Here is a 26365-nt window from a genome sequence, read left to right as displayed (position 1 = left end):
GTCCTTGATGGATTGCACCACCCACTGAGCTGCAGGTGGGACCAGGGTCTCTGTGGGAACGACCAGGGAGTGATGTCACATGACTTGAGACCCGCCGATGCTCCTGCCAGATTTGGCTGCTCTGCACCATGCGAGCAATGTCCTGGTCTAGGTCAAGCCACCAAACATGGGACCTGGCCACCATCTTGGTCTTTTCCACGCCAGGATGACCCGCGTGCAGCAACTGCAGGACCATGGACCGGAGACTTTGTGGGATCACCACCCTGGAACCCCACAGTAGGCAGCCCTGCTGCAAGCTCATCTCATTGGCCTTGTGGCTATAGGCCTGCTGAACCAATTCCACACCACGGGACACCGCCTTGACCACCTCAGACAGGACTGGGTCCCGGCTGGTCGCTTGCGATACCACAGATCTGGAGAGCACCTCCGGGTACGCGTGCTCCAGCATGAACATTTCAGCAGGTTCTGCAACTGCAGCAGGCACCTCAGGCAGGGGCAGGCGGCTCAGGGCATCAGCAGGTCCCAGATCCTGTACAGGACGGTAAACCAGCTAGTAACTGTAAGCTGCCAGCCTAAAAGCCCAGCGTACCACTCGAGGTGATCCCTGCACAGGATCTGCCTTTTCATGCCCCAGCAGCACCAACGGCGGCTTGTGGTCAGTCAACGCCTCGAACTTCCGGCCCCACAGATACTGGTGAAAGCGTTCGACGCCGAGCATGAGGGCGAAGCCTTCCTTTTCCAGCTGGCTGTAGCGTCGCTCTGCTGGATGCAGCCGAGGAGATGCAAACGACACAGGGCGTTCCTGGCCATCTTTGTCCCTGTGCACCAGGACGGCTCCCACGCCGTACGGCGACGCATGTACGGTTAGGACGACAGGCTTGGCAGGATCGAAGTGTACCAGCACTGGAGCCTCGATGATTAGCTTCTTGCTGCGCTGGAAGGCCCGGTCCTGCTGCTTCTTCGAGACCCATTGCTGACCAGTTCGAAGCAGAAGATGGAGCGGCTGTAGATACTCCGACAGGTTCGGCAGAAAACTCCTGTAGAAGTTGATGAGGCCGAGGCAGCTCAGAAGCTCCGTCTTGTTCTGGCGCTTAGGCGCCTTGAGCACAGCACCAACTTCGAAGGGAAGCCGGGGCTAGGCCAGCCTGGGAAATGACATGTCCCAAGTACTCAACACTGGGTGCCACGAAAATTCTTTTTTCCAGCTTGAGCTTAAGGCCGGCGTCCTGCAGCCGTGCCAGGATGTTGTGCAGGTTTTTCAGGTTATCCCTCTCGTCGCTACCGGTATCGAGGATGTCATCCAAGTATACCGCCTCGTGCCTCATGCCCCTGAAGAGGTTGTCCATTTCCCTCTGCAATATGGCTGGGGCTGAGGCCACGCCAAACGGTAGGCGCGTGTACTAGAAAAGCCCCAAAGTTGTCGATATTGTGACATACTTCCGGGAGGCATCCTGGAGCACCAGCTACTGGTAAGCATCCCTGACGTCGAGCTTGGTGAACTTCTGTCCACCGGACAATGCTGACCAGAGATCTTCGATCCAGGGCAACGGGTACTCCTTGACGGTAGCGACGGGACTGATGGTAACGCTGAAATGCGCTGAAATCCCCGCAGATCCTGACACTGCCATCTCGCTTGAGGACTGGAACGATGGGAGCGGCCTATTTAGATGTCTTGATGGGCACCAGGATGCCCTCTCATTGTAACCGTTGCAGCTCTTTCAGGGCGAACGGAAGTGGGCGAGGCTTAAAAAAACGTGGCTAGGCTTCTTCAGGTACATAGATGCCAGCCGTCGTGCCGGCGAATGTGCCTACCCCTGGCTGGAACAGGAACTTGAACTCGGTCAGGAGGCTGGGGACGTCTTTCACCACATGCAGGCTGGCTTCCTGGTATTCTGGCACACGAACGCGCAGTGCATGAATCCAGCTTGGGCCCAGAAGCGCCGGCGGCGACCCCTTGGTTAAGTAGAGGGAAAGGGTTCCTCCGTGTCATCAAAGCGAACACTGACCTGTGCTTGACCCTAGACCTGGGAGAGCGGCCCGGAGTAGCTGCGCAGCATCACGCCCGAAGCCGTGACGGACACGCCGGGGAAAGTACGATTAAAGAGTTTCCCGGCCATTACTGACACGCTGGCCCCTGTGTACAACTCCGTAGAAATAGAGTGCCCGCAGATTTCGACGGTCAGCGTGTACGGCGGTACATACGACGGTACAAGGCCTTTGTACCACATGTAGAAAATCGTCGGGTCCTCGGCCATGATCTAGCCTGGTCGCAGAAGAACTTGAGCCTGCTGCCGCACGCCTCCGCCGCATACCCTCGCGACGGCTACCCTGGCGGCGGGCTTGTGCGGTACCTGGGCTTGAACCAGGCTGCTGCTGCTGCTGCTGTCCGAAGTTTGTCGTCTCCCATCGGCACACACGTGCCAGGTGCCCAGTTTTCCTGCACGTGAAAAATTTTGCTGGAGAGAACTGACACTGTGAGGGGGAGTGGGCACCACCACAGCGGCCGAAGGTACTGCCCTTTGTCGCCAACTTTTTGACTGCCGCTTCCGCCGACGGTGAGCCAGTCGCATGGGAAATATCGCCGGCGTCCTTGGCGGCCGCTTCTAACGCCAGCGCTGCCTTCACGGCGTCTTCCAGCGAGGGGTCGGGAAGCTCCAGTAGTCGCGTCTGCATGGCGGGGTTGTTGATGCCGCAGACGAAACGGTCCCGGAGCAGCGAGTCCAGCTGGTCCCCGCAAACGCAGGCACTCGTTAACCCTCGTAGCGCAGCAACGAACTGCCCGAGGGTCTCTCCTTCCCGGCGGCTCCAGTTGTTGAAGCGGAAACGCTCCATTAGTGTGGACGGTGCTGGGTTGAAATGCGAGCGCAGTATGGCGAGCAGCTCACCCAGCGTCTTAAGATGCGGCGTGACTGGCTTGAGAAAGTTGAGCAGGAGACGGAAGACGCGAGTCCCGCAACTGGCGAGGAAAATGTCCCGCTGTTTGGCCGCGGGTGTGTCGTTTGCTCGGAAGAACACGCGGACATGTTAATCGCAAACTGGCCAGGCGGACCCATCTCCCTTGAACGACAGGAACCTTCCGTACAGTGGCATGGCGGCGGCAACCGGGGGCGGTGTTTCTGTTTCGCCGCTCGCGGTGGCGTGGGACGACCCGTGGGTAGTCGTCGCCAGCCTCGTCGCCAGCGTCACGATCCGCCCGGGTTTGTGAACGAGAGAGGGCTCGAGGCACCCTCCGTTAGATAGACGCTCCGCAGCGTGGTGGTGACGAACGATGACTGATCGCCGAGCAGCTGTGCTCGCCGGTGTTTATTGGGTGCATTGCCCAATGTTCAATGTTGTCTACCGAGCATGGCAGGCCACCGAGCGTGGTGGGCCAACGAAGATTATGACTGAGGGGGCGTCACATGCTTGTTACACATTAACTGCGCGGCGCAAGGAGATGCAAGTGGCCAAGGTACTTCTAGGTAAATCTAAGGGTACATAGACATATTTCTCCACGACATATATGCAAGACAAAAATTATGAAACGTTCTTAATACACTGATTGAAAAAGTGAGAACTCCCGTCCGGATTAAGCGTGCTTCTTTCAAAAGCTGCACCAGCCCCTGGTGAACCACTAGAGTTTCAAAGAAAATGAATCGAAGCAACTATTGCACGTTAATATGAACAGCAACGTTAGGGACAAGATATTGCCTATGTACTCAAACTCAATCGGGTAGACCGGGAAGTCTTAACCAAAGTAATCTCCGTGGCTTGTCTCGCGATCTCCTTCAACACGCCAGCAGGCGAATTGATGTAGAAACATATAGTCTAATGGAATGGTATTTGCTGTTCAGATTGTATTCAATGTCAGAATTTACTATTAAAATTATTGAATAGCCGTGTTCGGTTGAATGTAAGAAATAACAGCACTTCGGTAGTCTCGAAGGTGAGTTGCCGATGCAAGTGAGGTTCTTTTATTCCCAATGATTGTGCTGCTGCAGAGTCGTGGTTGTTGCGCCCAGGCGCACCAGTTCCTGAGAGAATTAACGCACGGGTGCTAATCGGTTCTGGTGAACAAGTTCCTAGCTGTCATTCAAGATAAACGCCCGTTTTGGGACAGAACAGAACGCCCCGTTTTGGGCGTTCTGTTACGCGAGAAAGACGGAAACATGAATGGTATGTTGCACTGCAGTTTTTTTTATCAGAGTACTTGCCGTAAATCTGAGTACACGGCGCCGGATGGGGCCGATATATTTTAACGCGACAGCGTTAAGGAGCTCGTGTCCCAGAAAAGCCGGTGTCGGCGGCGATGGCCGTGAGCGAAAAATCCCGGAAGGCAATTCATAAATATTATTTGTTTCAAGCGGCAAGCAGGAGTTCACACATTTTTTCTGGCTGCGCTTCGCAAGACCTACTTATGAATAACTATATGCGCAAAAAGATGCACGAGGGATACATACTGCTTGAAGAACAAGAAAAATATTTGCTCTCCAAAGGGAACCGTACAATAACATAGCAGAATGAAAGCCGACACTGCGGCCGCAATGCACGCGCAGTCACCTAGCAGAATAAAAAATCAGTAAAATGATGTAAAAGAAGAAAGAAAGGCATTTATTCCAAGGCATAAATACATGTAATATCCAATTATAAACACCATTTGCGTGGTATGAAAGCAAATTGTAGAGCGCGAGCAGTACGGACGACCCCGCCGAGCAGAATCGCCCGCAGTTTCTAACGGCGCGACCTTGACGCGGCCTTATCCAGTCCGATCGCAGCGCTGCCAAGTATTTTTTGTCGTCGCGCGCCTCACCGCAAAGCATACGCCACCCCAGCCGCTCGTCCCATTCAACCATGCTCTCGTACACTCTAGCTTGCGGTTACACGTTTTTAGGAGCGAGCGGTGGTATGAACAAATGATGCCGCCGCGCCTGCATTTTCTTTCTCGAGAACCACTATAACACATTGCCCCTCGTTGGCCACCAGAGGAAGGATTAGTGCAAATTTCTCATTCATCTGATATTCTGGTGGTCGCACAACCGAATTTATGCTTGCATGCTCACATCCACACTTCATTTGTGCTACATTCTTGATCCAGTGGCACATATACACAGACCCGTGAGCAAAAGTGTACGGACCACGTGAGCGCGGGCGGCACTACATTGTCGCCATTGGCGCGGTGCGGGCTTTCGAGAGTGGCGGATGATGCACGCGATCCAGAATCCTTAAGGTGCCGGGCGTAGCAGACTTGAACACTATGGCACTGTAGTCTAACCGCGTACGTATAAGGCTCTTTTAAAGGTTGACAAGGCATTTCCTAATTACTACCTCATGTTGTGTGTGTGACCACAGTTCATGATGTTCATTGTTTTTATGCATTTTTTCTTTAAGATACTATACGGGCGTGATAAAAGCAAGCTTTGTGTTTAGTATTATGCCTAAAATATTGCACTCAGTGCCCACCGGTATGTGTTGTCTATGGAGTCGGACAGCTGGATAAGGGCAAAATACTCTTTTTCGAGTAACAATAATACAAAAGTTCTTATTCGGGTTCCGCCTGAACCCATTTTTATCGGTCTATTTAGAGACTTCGTTCAGACTAAGCTGAACCTGTTGTTCACAGATTGCGAGCTTACACGACCTAATTTCTATCTGTAGGTCATCTACATACACCGACATACTGCGTGGAATGACGAAATGCAAGGAATTCATCTTTGCAATGAAAAGCGTACAACTAAGTATTCTAACCTGCGGTAACCCATTTTCGTGGATTAAGGGCTTGGACACACCATTGGAAATTTTTACTAAGAAAGTATGGTTAGAAGGGAAGCTCTGTATAACACTAAACATGCTTCCACAAATGCACATTTCTGACAGGTCCAGCAATAGTTTAAAGCATCACGTCGTGTCGGTGCGCATTTTCTATGTCGAAGAATATGGATGAAAAACTTCGTATTACTAAGGTGTTTATTGGACCGGCACTAGGAGCAGCGCAGCGGTGACAGTCTAGGCGTGGCACGGACTCCGAGCGCGAGCGGAACTCAGCAGCGAAACCCCTGAAGAGGACGACCCACTTTACCGTTCCATTCCTTCTCTACAATTACTCCAGAGAACGGTAAGGGGGCCACCTGGCGACCTAACAGCTTGCCACTTTGAGTGGGTCATAGCAGGTCCTGAGGTGGTCGACGTTGACAATGTCTCGTCCGCGACGGCGCATATCCGAAGATGGTTCAACGGGATCGATCACGTTATTGACCGGAGATGTGCGTTCGATGACACGGTGGAGGCCTTCATACTTTGGCAGTAGTTTCGACGAGAGACCAGGTGTACTGGATGGGATCGAGAGCCACAAGCGCTCCGGAGAGCAACGTGGGCGCAGGTGTGGTGTCACCGCGAACGTTCTTCTGGTGCTCTTGGTAATGATAAATAAAGGGCGGCGCGAGATCGCGGTACTCTTCGGCATGTGTGGCCGTGGCAGAAATAGGCACACACTGAGATCCATCCGGCTTCTACGGATGGATTCAGTTTCAGTTTATTAGTCTTTAAGTACAATGAATTGGTGACAGACAATATACAGACGAGGGTCGCAAAGTCAAAGACTGCAACAGGAGCCTCGGTTAACATTAACAATGTAGAGATGTATTAAAGAAGAGCAAGTTAACTAAAAGAAATACACACAGTCACGAAAATACAACACAGAAAAATAAGATCAATGAAAACAAAATGAATGTGTACAAGCCTATAGTGAGAAACAAAAAAAAAACTGTCAATACACAGAATTGACAAATGTAGTGTAATAAATAATGTAAACTTAGTTACACATATATAGAACAGCTTAACGGCATGACTAAATGTATGAAAGGATGAAGATTTAATGCTGACGGGTAAACCATTCCACAGTTTTATAGCAGCGAATGATGATGTCATTTTTCCGTAGTTATCATGAACCATAGGTAGTAGAAAATTGGAGTTACGCGCAAACCTGGTATTATTGTCATTGATGAGTTGGCTGAAATCGATGAATTGGTATGAGAGCTGTTTAGTAAGTAATTTGTAAAACATAATTATTAGATGATAGTTCAACAAGTTCGTTACAACAAGGATGTTATTTTCACGAAGGAGTAGAGTTGCACTCGTGAAAAACCCACTGTTAGTTATAATGCGTATTGCTTGGTTTTGTAAGTGCTGAATAGACGAGATATGACTGCTATATGTGTTTCCCCAGGAAATAATACCATAATTGATGTGACTGCGAATGAAGGCAAAGTATAATGCTAAAATCCTAAAGTGAACCTCGGAAGAAACCAATGTGAAACGTGGGACATACTTCTATAACTTGACTGCCGGATCCGTCTTACGTAGCTGTAAATAAACTTGGAAGGAGACGTCGAGCGACCTTTTTCTGCAGCCAAAGACAAAGTGCGGAAAAACATTGCGAACATTCTCGCCTAAGTGACACGAGCCGCAAATTACAAGTGCCATAGAGGTTTCCTTCTTCGTGTGGCAGGTAGAAGGCACCGTCTACACGCGGAAATGCAACCCGCTTGCTGTGCTTTGAAGTGCCACGTAATTCACCAGCATTCAAATAATTATTCCCCTTTGGCAGGTCAAAGCTGGATTATTTAGCTAGCTTGGCTCAACCAGCAAAAGTGTTGTAGTATTTCTAATATGGGTGTCAGAAAACGCATGCATGAGAACGTCACTCGAAACTTATGACAAACACGGACTTGCGCGTCCAACTAACGGTAGAATACTAAGTGTTCCTCACAATTTCCCTGGTTTAACATGGTTCCAATACGCACAGACATTTGCGTCATTTGCACTCTCGTAAAAGGGACCTTGTGCAATTCACAGGTACCTGGACTTCATCAACTTGATGGCGTACGACCTGGATTTTGTCCACCGTTGGCGTCCAAACACCAGTCATCACAGTCCTCTATTTCCCAAGCTGCTTAACAAGCGTGAGGAACGAACAACACACAGTGTGGTGAGTTGGCAGTGCGATGCTTCCCATTACATTTCCGCAGCGTACACGATTAAGGTGCTCAATTGGCGTGTAATGGCCTATGTATATCTATTTTGAAATTAATTATTCCATTTCGTCAAGACTAAATAAAAGCGATCAATTGGCCTGTTTTCAAGACTGCTTAATTAAAGCAGGTGACGTCTTCAACAAATGCTGAATGGGTAAGTGAGCGCATTAGCCATGTATGCCTCGCAATGTCGCGGATTAAAAATGTCATGTACTTGGGACAACTTTTTATTTTATTTACAGAATACTGCAGGCCAACTTGTGACCCAGGCAGGAGGGAATACGTTCATACAGTAGTGTAATTAAATACGTTCGAAGAAAAGAAGTGCATATGAAATATGAAATACATTGAATCATATGAGGTACAATGAAGGATGATATAAATACATAAAAAACACATTCTACAAGCATACAATGCAAGGGATTTAATTGAAAGGAGAGAAATATTTACAGTACCAGTTTACACAGTTTACACAGGTTGTTGTTTTTTTCAGGCTAACACGCATGAAAGTGCTCATGCGGTCACACGTTTATTTGAAATGCAGTTTTAAATGGCATGTAATATGTTATTGGACAGGAATACGTCGGTCGGCAGAGAGTTCCAATCATTTATTGTTCTAGGAAACAATGAATATTTAAAGCAATTTGTACGCGCGAAAATAGGCGTTATCTTGTCGGGCTGATAATTTCTGGTAGCTCTAGCTGGTAGCGGCTTGCGACAGGGTAAATGACCAAGTTGTAGTTCCCTTTCCCAAAGGCGGAAAAGCAATGTTAGGCGTGCTACCTTTCTTCGGGATTCTAGGGTGGCAATATTATTTTCATTAATGAATTGAGAGGGGGAGTCATAACGTCCATAACAAGTATATATGTAGCGGACGGCAAGCCTGTTTAGGTTTTCCAGCTTTTTAATATTTGTTTTCGTGAATGGGTCCCAGACGACGCAAGCATATTCTAATCGCGACCTTACGAGTGTGTTGAATGCCAAATGTTTCACGGATGGAGGAGAATGTTTCAGCTTGTGTCTCCGTAGGCCGAGTTTACGTCGAGCAGACGCACAAACATTATCAATGTGTTGCGACCAGGTTAGACGATTGTTGATGGTGACACCCAAATATTTAAAAGAGTCTGTTTCAGAGACCGCGGATTGATTAATAGTGTATTGATATGTTAGAGGGTGTTTTTTGTTGGTAATGCACATAAAAACCGCTTTTTCTTCATTAAGTGTCATTTCCCAGGTGTTGCACCAGTCAGAAATCCCAGTAAGACTTTTATTCAGGATCACTTGATCATTGGCATCTTTAATCTCTTTGTAAAGTAAGCAGTCGTCCGCGAACAATTTAATACTCACACTATCGTCTATGCATGCTGTTATGTCATTAATATATACTAGGAAAAGTAGCAGTCCGAGCACGCTTCCCTGCGGCACTCTCGAATTTACGGCGAGACATCCAGAGTAATGGCCCTCAACATCGAAGATTTGTCTGCGCATGCTCAAATATGCACAGATCCAGTTTACAATGTTAGGTGGAGGCCCATAGTTGCTTAGTTTTGTTATCAAACCAAACTGCTTGTAAGGTGGTAAAATTTTCGCAACCGTTGCTGTTATTTTTCCGCTTTCTTTTTTGAAAACTGCGCATTTCTATGTCGACGGCCATGGCGAATCTGAGGGGACCTAATTAGAGCTGCCATATCTTTCTTTTTATTTGCTAAACCGTCAGTGGGCAGGGGTATTAGAGAATGAAGAGATTAAAGAGGAACAAAAAAGTAAGAAAGACAAAGAATATCAGCAAATGATCGAAAAATACGCTTTAAGAATATACAGTGCGTTCTTGAAGCGATTATTGCCCCTTATAGCAGCTGTCTGCATAAAAAGGTGGTTCCATTTTCAGACTCTATACTAAAGCAGCACTATCATGTTTTGAGCGAAGCCATGTTGTCTACATTACAAGAGAGAGAGAGAGATAAAACTTTAGTATGTCCTTGATGGGGTTCAGGGGTGGCGAGGGTCGGGAGACTAACCCCCAATACCCCCCCCCCCTTCCTCAGATGGCGGCCAGTCCTTGCTTTGTGGCGGCTTCTTCGGCCATCCGGATGGCCCAGAGGTGCTCCTCTGGGTCCAAGCTGAGCAGCAATGTCTCCCACTGCTCGGCCGTAGTTATGACGCGTGTGTTAGTGCGGGAGGTGTTGGTGCGTGAGGCATTGGGGCATTGCCAGATAATATGATCGAGGTCAGCGCGGGCCTCGCACGCTTTGCAGAGTGGGGAGTATGCATCGGGGCAAATGCGGTTGTAATGTTACAGGGAAGATGGCCGTGCGAAGTTACGACGAAGATATCCCATTCACATTATCAGTATGTAGGCTATATGAATAGCCAAGGAAAGTTCAATTTTTATTATGAGGTATTTGTAAAATATCGCAAACGCTAGGAATTTATTACGGAGATTATAAGTGGGCACCGTGTGTGGTGTTTTTGATGTGCACATATGTTTACATTTGCTAATATTGAGATCCGTGCACCATATATTTTACCAGTCGTTAAAGGGGTGAATGTCGGAGAGTCTTCCTGTCATCGGCGCAGGTTATTCGCGCCCCGTCGCTGAGAAGGAGGTTCGCACAGGAAGATTGAAAAAGCTCATCATCGTCGTCGTCGTCATAATAATAATAATAATAATCACCATCATCAGCAGCAGCAGCCTGTTTTGTGTCCACTGCAGGACGCAGGCCTTTCCCTGCGATCTCCAGTTACAGCTGTCCTGCGCCAACCGATTCCAGCTAGCGCCCGCTAATTTCCTACTTTCATCGCTCTACCTAGTCTTCTGCCGTCCTCGACTGCGTATCACTTCTCTTGGTACCCATTCTATAGACCTAATGGTCCAACGGTTATATGACCTGCCCAACTCCATTATTTTTCTCTTGATCTCCTTAGAACATCGTGTATACCCGTGGCTCTCTGATGCACACCGCTCTCTTTGTGTCTGTTCACGTTATGCCTAGCAATCTTCGTTCCATAGCTCTTTCCGCGGTCCTTAACTTGTTTTCAAGCTTCTTTGTCAGTTTCCGAATCTCTGTCCCATATGTCAGCATTCCTGAACTGCACTGGTTGTGCACCTTCCTTTTGAATGATAATGGTAAGCTTGCAGTCAGGAGCTGACAATGTCTGCCGTATACGATTCAACCCATGTTTATTCTTCGATGAACTTTTTTGTCGTGATCAGGGTTCCTCGTGGTTAATCGACCTAGGTAAACGTACTCCTTCAGAGACACTGCAGACTGACTGGCGATCCTGAACTCTTGTTTCTTTGCCCGGCTATTCGTCATTACCTTTGTTTTCTGCATATTAATCTTCAACCCCACTCTTACACTCTCTCCGTTGAGATACTCAATCATTTGTTGTAACTTGTCTGCATTGTTGCTGAATAGCATATTGTCATCGGCAAACGGAAGGTTGCTGAGATATTCACCGTCGATGCTTACTCCTATGCTTTCCCAGTTTCATAGCTTGAATACTACTTCCAAGCGCGCAGTGAATTGAATTGGAGAGAGTGTGTCTCCCTGTCTGGCCTTTTTATTTATGGATATATTCCTGCTTTTCTTGTGTAGAATTAACGTAGCTATAGATCCTCTGTAGATATCTTCCAAAGTATTTACGTAAGCATTCTGTACTCATTGATTGCTTAATGCCTCTTTGGCTGCTGGTATGTCTACTGAATCAAATGTCTTTTCGTAATCTAATAGAGCCATATAGAGAGGCTTACAGTACTCTGCGGATTTCTCGGTAACCTGAGAATTGACGTGGATGTGATCCATTGGGGAGTATCCCTTCCTGAAGCCAGTGTGTTCCCTTCGTTGACTAATGCCCCGTGTTGCCCTTATTCTATTGGAGATTATTTTGCTAAATATTTTGCATAATACTGGGAGTAAGCTAATAGGCCTATAGTTTATAAATTCTTCAACCTCTCTCTTTTTGCGGATTAGCATAATTCTCGCATTTTTCCAGTTGTCAGGGACCCTTGCAGTCGATAGGCACTTCGTATAAGGAGCCGCCAGTTTTCCAAGCATTATATCATTCCAAGCATTATATCTTTGTTTAAGTCGACTGTTTTCCATCTTCTCCTGTCGCTCTTCCTCGTTTGATGTCTTGCAAGACCCTTCTGACCTCATGGATAGTTAAAAATGTTTCTGTATCATGTTTATTACTATTTCAAATGGAAGTATCCTGACTGCTCTGGGTAATGTACAGGTCAGTATAGAATTCTTCCGCTTCTTTTACTATAGCTTCAAGATTACTGATCATATTACCCTGCTTGTCTTTCAGCGCATAGATCTGGTTTGCCCTATGCCAAGTTTCGTTCTCACTGGTTTCAGGCTGCAATCATATCTTACGGTTTCTTCAGCCTTTCTCATGTTATAGTTACGCATATCACTTATTTTCGCGTTGTTGAACAGTTTTGACAGTTCCGCGAATTCTGTCTCTTGAGTTGGACACTTTCATTCTTTTTCGTTTCTTTATTAGGTCCTTTGTGACTTGGGAGAGCTTGTCTACTGGTTGCCTTGGTGCTTTGCTTCCCAGATTAATTGCTGCCCCTGAAGCCAGCCTAGTGACGGTTTCATTCATTAGCTGTATGTCATCATCATCTTTCTGTTCTAAGGCTGCATATTTCTTTGCACGTACCAGTCTAAATTTGTCTGCTTTTACCTTTACTGCCTCTAGGTTGACCTGTTTCTTCTTGACCAATTTCGCTCTTTCTCTCCTCAAATTCAAGTGAATCCTAGCCCTCACTAATCTATGATCACTGCACTTTACCCTACCTATCACTTCTACGCCCTGCACTATGCAGGGATCAGGAGAAACTATGAACTCAATTTCATTTCTTGTTTCACCGTTGGGGTTCGTCCAGGTCCACTTTCTGTAGCTGCGCTTCCCGAGAAAGCTGCTTATTATTCCAAGCTCATTCCGTTCTGCGAATTCTAACAGCATCTGTCCTCTAGCGTTCCTATAATCGACGCCGTAGTTGCCGATTGCTTGTCCACCAGCCTGCTTTTTCCGCACTTCTGCATTGAAGTTGCCCATAACTACCGCATACTGAGTTTGCACTTTTCTCAGCGCTAATTCAACATCTGCATACAACTGATGTACTTCATCATCATCGTGACTGGATGTTGGAACGTGCGGTCGTACTACCTGTAATCTACACCTCCTATTAAGTTCGATTACGACTACAGCTACCCTCTCATTAAGGCTGTGGAATTCGTCAATGTTGCCCGCTATGTCCTAATGAATTAGGAATCCGACCCCGTATTGCTTCTTTTCTAGGAGACCTCTATAGTAGAGGACACGTTCGTTTTTCAGCAACGCCTAAGCCTCACCAGTTCTTTTAATCTCACTAAGGTCGATGATATCCCAAACAATGTCTGATAATTCATCAAACAGTCCTGTTAAGCTAGCTTCACTCGAGAGGGTTCGGGTGTTAAACATTGCAAGGGTCAGTTTTCATTGGCACTGACCCAATAGGAGAAGCTTGCGTAGCGCAAATAAAAAAGAAAACGAACACAAACAGCTCAAAGCTAGACCCCACGCATGCTATCAAGTTCGTTACATAATGTTTCAACTAACTAGCCCAACACTATATTATATGTTACCACCGTATAAGTAATTATGGCAATTAGCAAGACGTAAAGGGCCGAATATTGTACCTTCAGGTACTGTAAAGTGGCCGGCACTGCCTTCAGAACACGTCATGCTGAGGTAATTAGGCACAACTGTTGCACTCTCACATTCACCCAAGTACCGACGCCCTAGCCCACACAGGGGGCTGTGGCGCAGCATAGCCTTAGCTGCTCCTGCGCCATTAAACCCCATTTAACTAACTAACACAGGGCGCTGGTGGTGTTCTTGTTTGAATGGGTGTGTGAGTGCCTGCCGGAATTTCCAAAAATTGCACCTAATTACTTCAATATGTCGAGTTAAGAACTAGCCAATGAGGAAGTCCTACTGCACTAAAATTGGGAACACGTGTCACTAGCTGCAACAAACTGAAAGCATGTAAGAAAGAATTAGAGCCAAAGTAAAAGTTTATAACAGTATTTTGTGCAGTAGCAGTTAAGGGCATGCCTCACGAAATCTTTCCGTAAAGTACGTGGCCAATTAAAGAAGAGTCGTCAAGGACGTCGTTTCATTTCAGAGTAAGGCATGTGCTTTTTCTTTCACATGAATTTGTATCCGAAAGCCATGATGTGATATTGAAAAGAAACATTTTGATTTGTGAAGGTTAGCAAGGTTTGAGAAGAGCTTCAAAATAGTGTGGGATTTCTGACCCGTTTCTGCGCTGTTTTCTCATGTTCGTGTAGAAAAGAGGATGTCTACTAATATTTTACACGGTATTCTGGTAAGTGAAAGGTCAAAGGGAAACGCTTGTTACCTGATTTGTGGAGTGAAATAAATTTGCGACCAATCAGAGAGAAAGCCAGTGTTTAGTGAGTGCTCCAATATCTCTGTTGAAGGATAAAGCTTTGTTTTGGAGACTTTGGGTTTTAAATATTTTATAATCAGGAAAAAAGTGGGCAATAACAGTGCCATATGTACGGACTTTCAAAAACATTCTAGGTAATTTCTTCAATTGCAACGGCGGTTGGTTTCTGATAAACATGCTCGCACTGTTCCTTTAATTCCCACGTTATTGCATATTCGATGTGCCGTATAGACAATGTGCTCAATTTAGAGTGTTCCCATTGTTTGGTTTTTATCATTTTAATTTCCAAGATTGTATGTAGAATTACATATGCGTCCTTGTCAAACATCCAGATTCTTGATAACAGCTTCGAGACACCAGGCAATTCTAGTTCTTGGATTCTGCTGCCTGTGTAATTCATGCACTTACTGTGATAGTTTCTGTATATCTGTAGATTCTTTTTCTTATATCTGATCTTTATTATGTTGATGAAGGAACTTCAGCAAATTCCGCGTTCTTGCTGGTAATTTTCGCATTGTGTACACGATGTTACGATGTTTATTATTCTGCGAGTTCAATTTATTTGATTTATTTGATAAATACTTCCAGCCTTCAGAGAAGGCCGTGGGCAGGAGTGGACAGTACATATGAAGAAATGATCAAAAACAAGAAGACATTACACAAGGCTCGCACCACGCACTGAAAAGCAGCGAAAGACCGATAGTTTGCACGTCCATTGCATACAAACCCTTGCCACAGATATAAAATTGTACACTGATATATTGACAGAGTGCTTGACAAGGAAAAATTAAATGAGAACACGGGCCATTCAAGCCGCGCATGCGCGTCGCTCGATATGACGAACTGCTGTAATCCATCACTTATCGAAGCATTTTACGGGAGAACCATAGCATATGTCGCGAGATGATAAGTGTTACTGAAAATGGAAGGCTGATGGAAGAATTATAAAGCACTTAAGAATGACTGTATGGTGGGTTTCTCGACAATGCGTGCACTGAGCCGGTTCTATTCTCGAATATTTCGGGGAAGAAAAGAATTACTGAAGCAGGCGATTCTGCAGGCGAATTCATTACCTTTTTTCGAGTGATTTCCTCGTGTGGAACGACAACTCACCTGTTGGATGTACAATAGAAAACTGTATTTAAAGGTTTCTTACACATTTTACTTAAACGCAGTACAACATCTGATTTTTCAATAAAGTTTTATTTTGTCGTAACGTTTAGATTTCATGCACTTTCGGCACATAAGCGCTGGCCTGGCCACGTGTTAAGGTGAGCCCTTTCGTAGGATGCCCTTCCTTCAGGGAAGGGCATTCTTCAGATCCATCAGGAAGGACATTTGTAGTCGGAATGGTTGCCGCATACCAAATGTATTCAATGTGTTTCATTTTTGTGTACACCGGAAATTTCGTGTCACACATCGTCCCCTACAAGCATGCGTGTGCTAGGCCAACACCACCTAGGTGTCACAAGGCCTGTTTATTGCGATCTGTTTACGTCATGCTACCTGGCTTGAAATTTACATTGCCAAGGCTGGTGTGACGAACGAACTGACGTCAAAATCACCACGGCTAACGCGGGAACATCCCTATTAGATTCTATGGCAGTCGGGACAGGCAGCATGACATAATGAATTGGAGTGAACAGGCCTTGTGATATCTAAGTCGTGTTCGCTAGGCAAGGCGCCAGGACCTCTGCTGTTCTAGACGCGAATCTTTCGGCGCTCGACTCACCGGAGTCCACGCAAATACCGCTTGGCTAGGAATCGCAAAGCCTCAAAGCGTTCGCAACACCCAGCGGCTTGTATGCATGGAAGATTTTGCCGTACGGGCTGCGCAATTCTGCGGCAACGTTCCAGCGAGTAGTCGACAAGTTACTCAGCAGTCATCATCAGTATGCTTGTGCATGCATTGACCATATAGCCATATTTTCTGAGACATGGGAAGACCACGTACACCATATACGGGCAGTATTACGAGCAATTCAGGATGTAGGCTTCCAGGCAAACCCGGTAAAATGCAAATTTGTCCAGCTGCGCGTTAAGTATCTCGGACATGTAGTGGGATGTAGTGGTGTACATGCTCCAGATCCTGATAAGGTACGCGCTAGCTATCCAGCAGCTGAGACCACCTAACACAAAACGTCAACTGAGGAGTGTGCTCGGGCTTCTCAACTACTATCGAGACTATGTGTCTAACTATTCAAGACTCGTCACTGACAGGGCTGACAAACAAAAGGGTTCCGAACACACTGCCGCGGAACTTGGAGGAACAGGTTGCGTTCTACTGAGTTAAAAAGGCCCTGACATCAATTGCTTGGTTGACAGCACCAGAACCCGGTGAAGCTTTTCGTTTGAACCACGGATATATCGGAAATGGCAGTTGGCGCTTGCCTCTCCCAAAAAGTAGGTGAAATCGAGCGAGTAGTTGCATTTCTTAGTAAAATGTTGAGCACATCGCCACAAAAGTGCGCCACAATTGAACGGGAGGCGTTTGCAATTGTGCGCGCGCTAGAGCCTTTGCGTGCATGGTTGTTTTGCACAAAGATCAAAGTAATGACTGACCATGATCCGCTAACATTCTGAGTCGCGTGGCTCCCTTCAGTGCTAGGCTGATGCGTTGGGCATTGGCGATCCAAAAGCACCACATAAAAATTGTTCACAAACACGTGCACTTAACAAGGCTGCTGATGCACTTTCGCGTCTCGGATGATCGTTTGGGATGTTTTATATATTTGTTTAGTCAATAGTCTGGTATGGTTTGACTCAGACGTGCATATCACTTGATATTTAGCCAGGAATTAGTTTGCCGATATCAAATCACCATCCAGGATTTGGTTTCGCATGTTCGGAGACAAGTGTTAACTGTCGTTTTAGTGCAGCTCTGACAGATGAATATCTTTGTGCATGATGTCGAAATGTCTTGTGTTTGTGTGAAATAGACATTCATTTGCCGGTTCAATCCATTTGCGCTTAGGATATAGCTCACACTGACCCCACCGCTCCCTTTGAGTGTGCTCTGGGGGACCTTGAGACGCACAGAGTGGGTCTTGCGTGTTGGGACAATCACGGTGCGGAGTGGTGACTGTGAGAGACACTATGCAACAGGACAATTGGGACTTTGTCCTGTTCATGTTCTTTGTGTTAAAGTAATCAAGCCCTCGCGAACTTATGAATACCGTTTATTTCAGCGTGGCGTGTGTCAGAATTGTTTTTGCGTTGGTAGCATGACGATACTTTTTGGTTACAAATGCGAGTGTAAAGTTTACTGCATTATAAGCATATTCATATGTGTTTCTCATCGGCGTTATTACACAAGGTTATCCTTCTGTGTGTAATAGAGGTTGGTCCCGTATGTGGAAAGGTCTTAATTTAATTTTTGTGCGAGTTTTTAAAAATTTTTTTATGTTACGATGACATCAAGTGTCCAGTAACATTCTTGACGGAAGAGGAGTCAGGTTGAAGTTGGTCTTGCTGTTGTTGTGTGGCCCAGTTTAGGCGACTAGAGCAAAGCGCTGAAGATTTCACACGCTGCTGTATCGGCTAGTCACCGGAAACGACGGACGCAGGTGGGTTCCTCAAAAAGAAGACGCGGGAAACACTCACGCGTGGGAATAAAGCCGATTAGTGGCCGCGCCGTAGAAGAAGCACCTGATCTGCACCCGTGCTCGGAACAAAAGGGTAGACGGCGCAAGCTGAAGGGGAGCGTTCGGGGAGACGGGCGTGAAGATAAAAGGTAGGGGTGCTTGAGGTCACCGCCACCACAAATCTCCATGCGCTTCCCACATGCCCCGTCGGCCATCCCGGTCGCGAAAATTGGGCGACGCTACACTGCCCAGCCGGTTTGAGTGTCAGTGTTCGGCATCTGCGTGCGCGTTTTGAGAATGCCTGTGAAAACGGCAGTAGCTTTAGACCACTTAACCGGCTATGACCAATGAATGTTTTTCTGTGCGATCGCCATCGGGTCCCAGTTATGGTGTTTGGATTTCAGGCGCAACGACCCACATCTGCACGGGATACAGAGTTTTCTCAGTACTGGCACGGCAGCCCACTGTCGGGCAGACATGCAGTCAATAAGCCGTGGTTTCATGGAAACCTTCTCGCTGCTTTCGTGGCGACCGCTCGCAGGAGAAACGGGGAGGGAACCAAGGGCCGATACTTGGAGCCTAACGTAGGGGAGAGAGAGATGATACGTGTCTTGAGCACTCCTATCCCCTAGCAAGTTGTAAAGTGTGCCACTGTTTCCAGCATTGCCCTGTGCGGTAAGGTGGTTGTGCAATTGGTTGTAATGATGTGAACTCGTATGTGTGATTGGCAGGTTTGCTTGATTGACTGGTTTGTGATACTGAGGGTTTAACAAGTCATGATTTGCTTGTGTGGGAGAGAGCGGAGTTCGTGCTTGGACTCCGACAGACGCCTCGCCGTTTGAATAAAGCCTCTCTTTACCGGACAACGGCTGTTTCCTTCGCGCTGCCACCGTGCACTATAACCATGTAGGGACGTTCACTTCGTACCTTAAACACATTCCCTCATTAACTAGTATTGAAGCTACCGGAGGATCAAGGGAAAGAAAATTAAGTAATCGATTTGTCTCTACAGCACTCGAAACACGAGGCGTGCTCGTGCGTGTCAAGTAGTGCACGTCAACAACAAATTTTATAGATGTCATTGTAAACTGGTGGAAAGTTGTCAACGTATTAACGCCCAGTAAGGGCAGCCGAATTAATGACACTATGCAGAATCCGGCCGGTTCTGTCAAAGACGAACCGATGGATTTGATCGACACCGTTTTTGATCGACTTGAGGCATGTAAGAGCATGACAAGCGGCTATGTAACGTAGGAGACACATTTTACATTACGTCACACATGCTATTTAGTCGCTGAACTAAGAAGGTGTTGTTTCGGTGAGTTTCACTTTAAGCATGTTTTTCTCAGAAAATGCCAGTCATATGCAGTCAAAGGTTGTTTCGGCAGCTACAGGGGGCTCGCTGGCGCTGTGCCTTATTTCTGTTAAGTAGCTATTAGAAGGAAAGTAAAAGCCCAGGCTTCAGATGCTGGTAACACTTCCGCATTCAGAAGATTCCATTGAGATTGATGGACCTGCACAAGGCAGCCAAGAAAACACGGCTTTCAGCGGATCCCTGATGATCGCCGATCAGGATACCGCCGCAAGAAATTACGTTCGATGTTGTTTGACGTTGCCTATGTCACTAGCTGCTGTGCGCATGTCGCCTTAAAGAAGCTGCCGTGCGAATTATGCTGCACTACTCTTGTTCAGGCAGCCAGAAACTTGGAATCAGAACATAACCAGAAAATTAAAAAAAATGATGCAGATCCGACTTACTGACGTAACAGTTCGGCGGAAACCAGCAAGGTAAAAATAAGCAATTAGTAAAAGCTAAATGAGACATGCACCCAATGGTAGCAATTGCTACAGCAGAAACTTGTACGGGTTCCTCGAAAAAAAAAGCTTTGCAGTTGAAGAAAAATTCATCCTGGTCCGTGTCTCCTACCCTGTATCACCGCATTTCCGAGGCAGCCCCTCTACCATCTGAGCTAACCAGGCGACTAGAAGACGGCAGGGCGAACTCGAACTTAACAACTCAAAGCAAAGGAAAGAGATTTCACGTAATAGTTCTGCGGGAACCCGCAAGGTGCAAAGAAGTAATTACCAAAGGGAAAATGAGACATGCACCCAATCCTAGCAATTTCTACAGCGGAAACCTGTACGGGTTCCTCGAATGAAAAGCCTCGACCTGAAGCAAAGTTCATCCTGCTCCGGTATTCGTACCCGGTACCACCGCCTTTCCGGCGTAGCCACTCTACGATCTGAGCTAAGCAGGCTGCTAGCAGATGGGAGGGCGAACTCGAACTTAACAACGTGAAGCAAAGGCAAGAGTTTTGACTTAATAGTTTTGCAGAAACCTGCAAGGTGGAGGGATGTAATTAATTATGAAGGCAAACTGAGATATCAACCCAATCGTAGCAATTGCTGGAACGGAAAGCCTTAGGGGTTCTTCGAAAGAGAAGTCTCGCAGTTGAAGAAAAATTTGTCCTGATCCGGGACCCGAACTCGGGACAGCCACTCTAGGACGTGGGCTAAGCAGGTGGCTCGCAGAAGGCAAGGCGAAGTCGAACTTATAAACAACTCAAAGCAAAGGGAGGAGTTTTGACGTAATAGTTCTCGGGAAAGCCGGAACGTGGGGATCAGTAATTAATAAATGGAAAATGAGACATGCACCCAACCATAGTAATTGCTACAACGAAAACGCATGCGGGTTCCTCGAAAGAAAAGCCTTGCAGTTGAAGAAAAATTCATCTTGGTTGAGGCGTCTCCTACGCCCGTCCTTCACCTAAGCGTCCTCTCTGCTCCTGACCCAAAATCTACGAATGTTTGCAGCCCATTCATCGCCGAGGATCTGACACCCTCAGCGATCCCAGCTTCTGACCACTCTGTAGCACTTGGGAACTTCTTTTGACGTCGCACAAGCATTATTAGGGTGCACATCAACAGTCGAACACCACATCACCGCTGCGCCAACGTCTGTATCGCGTATCCGCTGCGGAACGCCGCGTCATAGCCGATCAGGTCGACGACATGCTCAGTCGAGGCGTGATTAAAGCTTCACAAAGCCAATGGGCTTATTCTGTGGTACGTGTCACAAGGAAAGGCGGTTCCATACGCTTCTGTGTAGATTTTCGGCGCATTATCAAGATGGCGCTGAAAGTTGTTTTCCCAATGCCGCGCTTTGAAGATACTCTGAACTGCTTACGAGGAGCCAAGTTCTCTTTATTGTGCTTGCTGTGAGCCTGCTGGCAGGTCCAAATAGCGGACGCCCATCGCGCAAATGCTGCTTCTGTTACGCCAGGTGGCCTACATGAGTACACTGTTATGCCTTTCGGTCTTTGCAATGCGCCTGTTAGGTTCGAAACGATGGTGAATAAAGTTTTCGCGGTCTTAAATTGAAGCTATGCCTATTTTACCATGTTGGACATCGTGGTGTTCGTCCCTGATTTCACAAAATACCTGCGCCGCCTTCATCACGTGCTGAGTTCCTTAAGAAATGCCGATCTGCTGCTTAATCTCAAGAAGTGTCGCTTTGCCGCACATAGGTTGATTATACTTGGAGACAAGGTTACCGAGGATCACGAAAAATTGCGGGTCATCTTTGCGTTTCCTAAGCCCACTACAGTGGGTTTTCATCGGTTTATGTTCTTATTTCCAGCGCTTCGTTCGAAATTTTTCATCGGTACTATCTCCCCTCACGCAACTGCTTCGTGGCCCCAAAGACCCCTCATCGTGGTCCCCTGCCTGCGACCACGCGTTCACCACCTTGCGCCGTCGTCTCACGACGCCACCTATTCTTCGACATTTTGACCCTCAAGTGCCTACTGAAGCACATATCGACGCGAGTGGTGTACGTCAAGGTGCTGTTCTCACACATCGTCATCCTGGTGAGGCAGAATAAGTCGTGGCTTATGTAAGCCACACGCTGACCAAGCGGAGGGAAATTACAGTTTCACGGAAAAGGACTGCTTGGCCATTGTCTGGGCGATTGGCAAGTTTCGCCCTTATATATATGGCAGCTCTTTTGACATCGTGACCGACCACCATGCGCTGTGTTGGCTTTCGAAGTTAAAAGACCCATCTGGCCGCCTCGTACGTTGGGTTCTGCAATTCCAGGAGTACGACATACGCGTGATGTATCGTTCCGGGCGGAAGCATTCAGACATTGACGCTCTTTCCCGTTCACCACTCTCCCTAGAGGCCACTCGTGAGTCCCCCTGTGAGCGCACGTTGCCGTCTCTTGATTTTGACACTATTGTGGCCGAACAGCACAATGACCCCTAAATCAGCACCCCTTTTCGACCTTCTCTCAGATACCTCAACAGTTCCAGCCTCTCGAACACTTCGGCGCCAAGTTGCTCAATTTGCCATCCGTGATCCGCTGCTGTATTGTCGCCACTATGCACCAGAGGGACGTACGTGGCGGCTCGTCATCCGGAAAGCGTTGAGATCAGAGATCTGTTTCTCTTTCCACTTGGATCCCCAGTGTAGCCACGCCGGCGTTTTCAAGACGTATGAGCGACTTCGGCAGGGCTACTAGTGGTGGGGAACATTCGTTAGGAACTTCGTCCGCTCTTGTCGGGAATGTAAGCAACGGAAATCTCTACCGCACCTCCCAGCTGGTGAACTACTACCTTCGCCATGCCCTTCTCCACCTTTTTATCGTGTCGATGTCGATTTACATTGTGCATATTTTTGTGTACCTCTCGGCAACCGATGGATTATAGTTTCCGTCGACCACTTAGCAAATTATGCAGAGAATGCTGCTCTCCCAGCTGCTACAGCGCAGGAACTCGCAACTTTTATGCGGTGCCGTTTTGAAACAGAACAGCGCGGTTTTGACGAGGACAAGCAGGGAGAAACGACACGGACGAGCGCTGTCCGTGCCGTTTCTACCTGCTTGTCCCCGTCAAAACCGCGCTCTTCTGTTTCAAATATGGCTTACCAACTCGCCGAAACGTCCGTTTTGACAAACAACGAAGGCGTACAAAAACAAAGTTCACTATAGTTGTTCAGAAACTTTGGTTATGGGCATTTATCGTGTTTCTTTTTATTATTTTTATTTCTTAACATAGATAGGAGTTGGGTAATGAAATAACGAGAGTTGGTGGCGCTACTTAACGCCCCATTCCAAAGGAGATGATCATAGCATCCATACAGCCATGAATGTATAGGTCGCAACGCATCAAATTATCATCCATCATGCATCACCGCTTTTGACACATCTGGCCTCAAACACAGCTGGGACACATTTATGAAACCGTTGCCTTTCCTTCGAGTTGATGAATTCGACTTCGCCCTGCGATCTGCTAGCTGCCTGCATAGCTCCAATGGTAGAGCGGCTGCCCCGGAAAGGCGGTGGTCCCGGGCTCAAGTCCTGGACCAGGAGGAATTTTTCTTTAACTACGCGGCTTCTCTTTCGAGGAATCCGTGTGTGTTTCCTTTGTACCAATAATGTACGCCTGGGTTGATGTCTCACTTTCTCTTTATTCATTACTTATCTCCGCCTTGCAAGTGGACACTACTACGTCAACCTCTTGCCTTTGCTTCGAGTTGATCAATTCGACTTCTCCTTGCCATCTGCTAGCTGCCTGCTTAGCTCAGATGGTAGAGTGGCTGCCCTGAAAAGGCAGTGGTCTCGGGTTCAAACCCTGGACCAGGAGGAATTTTTCTTTAACTACGCGGCTTCTCTTTCGAGGAACCATGTGACTTTCCTTGTTAGCAATTATTTACGTCTGGGTTGATGTCTCACTTTCTCTTTATTACTTACTTATCTCTACTTTGCGGGTGGAGACTATTACGTCAACCTCTTGCCTTTGCTTCGAGTTGATGAATTCTACTTCGTCCTGCCGTCTGCTAGCTGCCAGGTTAGCTCAGATGATAGAACGGCTGCCTCGGAAAGGCAGTGGTCCCGGGTTCATGTCCAGGACAAGGACGAATTTTCCTTCAACTGCGAGGCTTTTCTCGTGAGGAAACCGTGTGCGTTTCCTTTGTAGCAATTAGCTACGTCTGGGCGGATGTCTCATTTTCCCTTTGGTTATCGATGATGGCGTTTGACATGTTTAGTTGGTAGTGTAAAATCAAGGTCAAATTCGTGAATTACCAATTGCACAACTGTATTTCGGCCACAGTTAAGTATTCTTTGTAAGGAAAGTGAGTGACCTGTCAGCGTAAAGTATAGCAGTCTCATCAGCGTGTGCGAAATGGTTCAGAATGAGGTAAGCAATTATTGAGATCGTGCATAAAAACTAGTAGGGGGCAGAGAATGGATCCTTGTGGAACACCTTTTTCAAGAGATAGTTAGATAGCGTTGCATTACTAAAAAAGTTTGCTCACTGTTAGACAGATTTCAGTTATGCTTAATGGGGGCCCAATAATACGAATGGAAATAAGTTTATCAAATAGAATGCAACCATTTCGGTTAGTTTAATGCATATTCAGCTGTATCGATGGCTTGCTTAATTTTGTCACCAAAGAGGATTACTACAAGGTCTGTGGAGTAGCCAGCCTGAAATCCGAATTGGTTAGACGACAATATAACAAATATCGATCCGCACCTATTGAATCGCTCTTCAATGCATTTCTCTTTTACCTTACTGAGAAAGGTAGTGTTGAAATTGGTCGACAGTTAGAAGTGCAGGTTTATTGCCGCCTCTTATGCACCTGAATTCTTGTTACTGTTTAGTTGCTCTGGAAACGTCCCCGTCTTGGATACCAGAGTAAGGATATGCGAAAAAGGAATTGATATATGGTGTGATATCTTTTTACGGTAGCGAAAACAATTTCACCAACACCTTCAGTGGTTACATTTAGATAATTGATTATGTTGAGAGCTTTCTTCGGATCTGTAGGGAAAAATTAAAGGATTCACAGCAATGTTCGAATGATTCTTCAAGTAGCAACGTTCTCATTGGTGCTAGTTGGTGCATTCTAAACATAACTTGAAGCAACCTTTAGAAGACGAGGACAAGACCCAAAGAACAAACTCGCTGCTTCAAGTCATGTTTCTTTAGGTGTGACCGCAGGACCAGATGTATCAGCTGCAGAATGACCCGTCGAATGCGTTTGGTGTATCTGAATTGAGTAAGAAAAAAGAATAATTTAATTCGCTACTGATACTTGCTTCGTTTCTACTTAAAAGAATTATTGCTCATTGTTTATTCTCAGGTGTCAGCGGTGCACCACTGGGCCGACCTGGGCATGCCGCACGAGAAGATGGTGCTCGGCATTCCTCTCTATGCTCGCGTCTACCGGCTCGCGCACCCGTCGCAAAATGGCTGGGGCAGCAGGGCACTGGCAGAGACCGTCCTTCCTTTCAACAAGGTGCGCACTCCCTGAATGTGTTTGCAGAAGCACAGGCCGGTTTGTGTTGTCTCTATATTATGTACGTTGCCTCGGTCGCGTTAGGCAGGCATGCAAAATAGCAATATGATTTTATGCGACGCTCGAGGCATAGTCGCAGCTGCAGCGCCGTCCTGCCCTTGGGCGGTGGACGCGCGGCTGCCACGTCAACGGGTGTCGTAACCACGGTGCAGTAAGAAGAGCGTCCAACCGTCGCTGTGTGGTTCCGCCAAGGGACAGCGAAGGTCTTGGTTTTGGAGCGTAGCTCTTAGGCGCCCGTTCCTGCTGGGAGAGGAGCGAACACCGCGAAGGATGAAAGCGAACGCGAAGTGCAACGGCAGATGAAAAGACGAGGATAGCGAAGAGGGCGCGAGGAAGAAAGTAGAAAAGGAGGCTGCAGCCAAATCATGAGGCGGAAAGCGTGAACTTGGAGATGACCCACTGCAGAGACCGCTGTTGCGCACTCCAAGAGAAATTTAGCCTTCAAAACATTTTTAAATGACAAAAGGCGCGTGTTATTTGCTCCTATGTAAGAAAGACAAGTCAACAACATTGCAATGTACACGTTTTCTTTATTACATTGAAAGGATAATGCGGCACGTGCCACAAAACCTGACAGCAAGCAAACCTGGGCGCCGCACCAGTCGGATTGTTGAAACCTCAAACACGTGAAAGGCCCCTCTAAAAATCGCTTTTGACACGTGCGACTGGACTGATTTTCGTCGCTCCAGTCGCATCGTGTGAGACAGCCTTAACGCACATCCGCAGTGGCGTCTCTGCTCGCCCGCTTCGACCGCTAGCCGTAGACCTGCTGAGCTATGACTACCTATTATCGTTCTGATCCTGCAAAGTTCTTCAACTATGCCTTTGTTCTTTTCCCATTTGTTGCTACGCAATGCCAGCCGTACAACTAAGGCGCCCCTCGAGCACAGCATGTAATTTGTAGACAACGTCAGTGGTTCAGCAAGACGGACAGATTG

General features: G+C 47.1%; 1 protein-coding gene across 1 annotated transcript in view; it reads left to right on the top strand.

Annotated features, from left to right (window-relative positions):
- The window catches only part of LOC142573273 (chitinase-3-like protein 1), a 372557-nt gene that overhangs the window by 280647 nt on the left and 65545 nt on the right, over positions 1-26365 (top strand). Inside the window, exons 7-8 of the mRNA XM_075682907.1 lie at positions 7831-7963; positions 25212-25367. Coding sequence (XP_075539022.1) covers positions 7831-7963; positions 25212-25367 — 289 coding nt within the window. The remainder of the gene's footprint in view (positions 1-7830; positions 7964-25211; positions 25368-26365) is intronic.

The sequence above is a fragment of the Dermacentor variabilis genome, chromosome 2 (assembly GCF_050947875.1).
Source record: "Dermacentor variabilis isolate Ectoservices chromosome 2, ASM5094787v1, whole genome shotgun sequence".
Classification (NCBI taxonomy): domain Eukaryota; kingdom Metazoa; phylum Arthropoda; class Arachnida; order Ixodida; family Ixodidae; genus Dermacentor; species Dermacentor variabilis.
The sequence above is the reverse complement of the archived record's forward strand: the minus strand, read 5'-3'. Positions and strand labels throughout refer to the sequence as shown.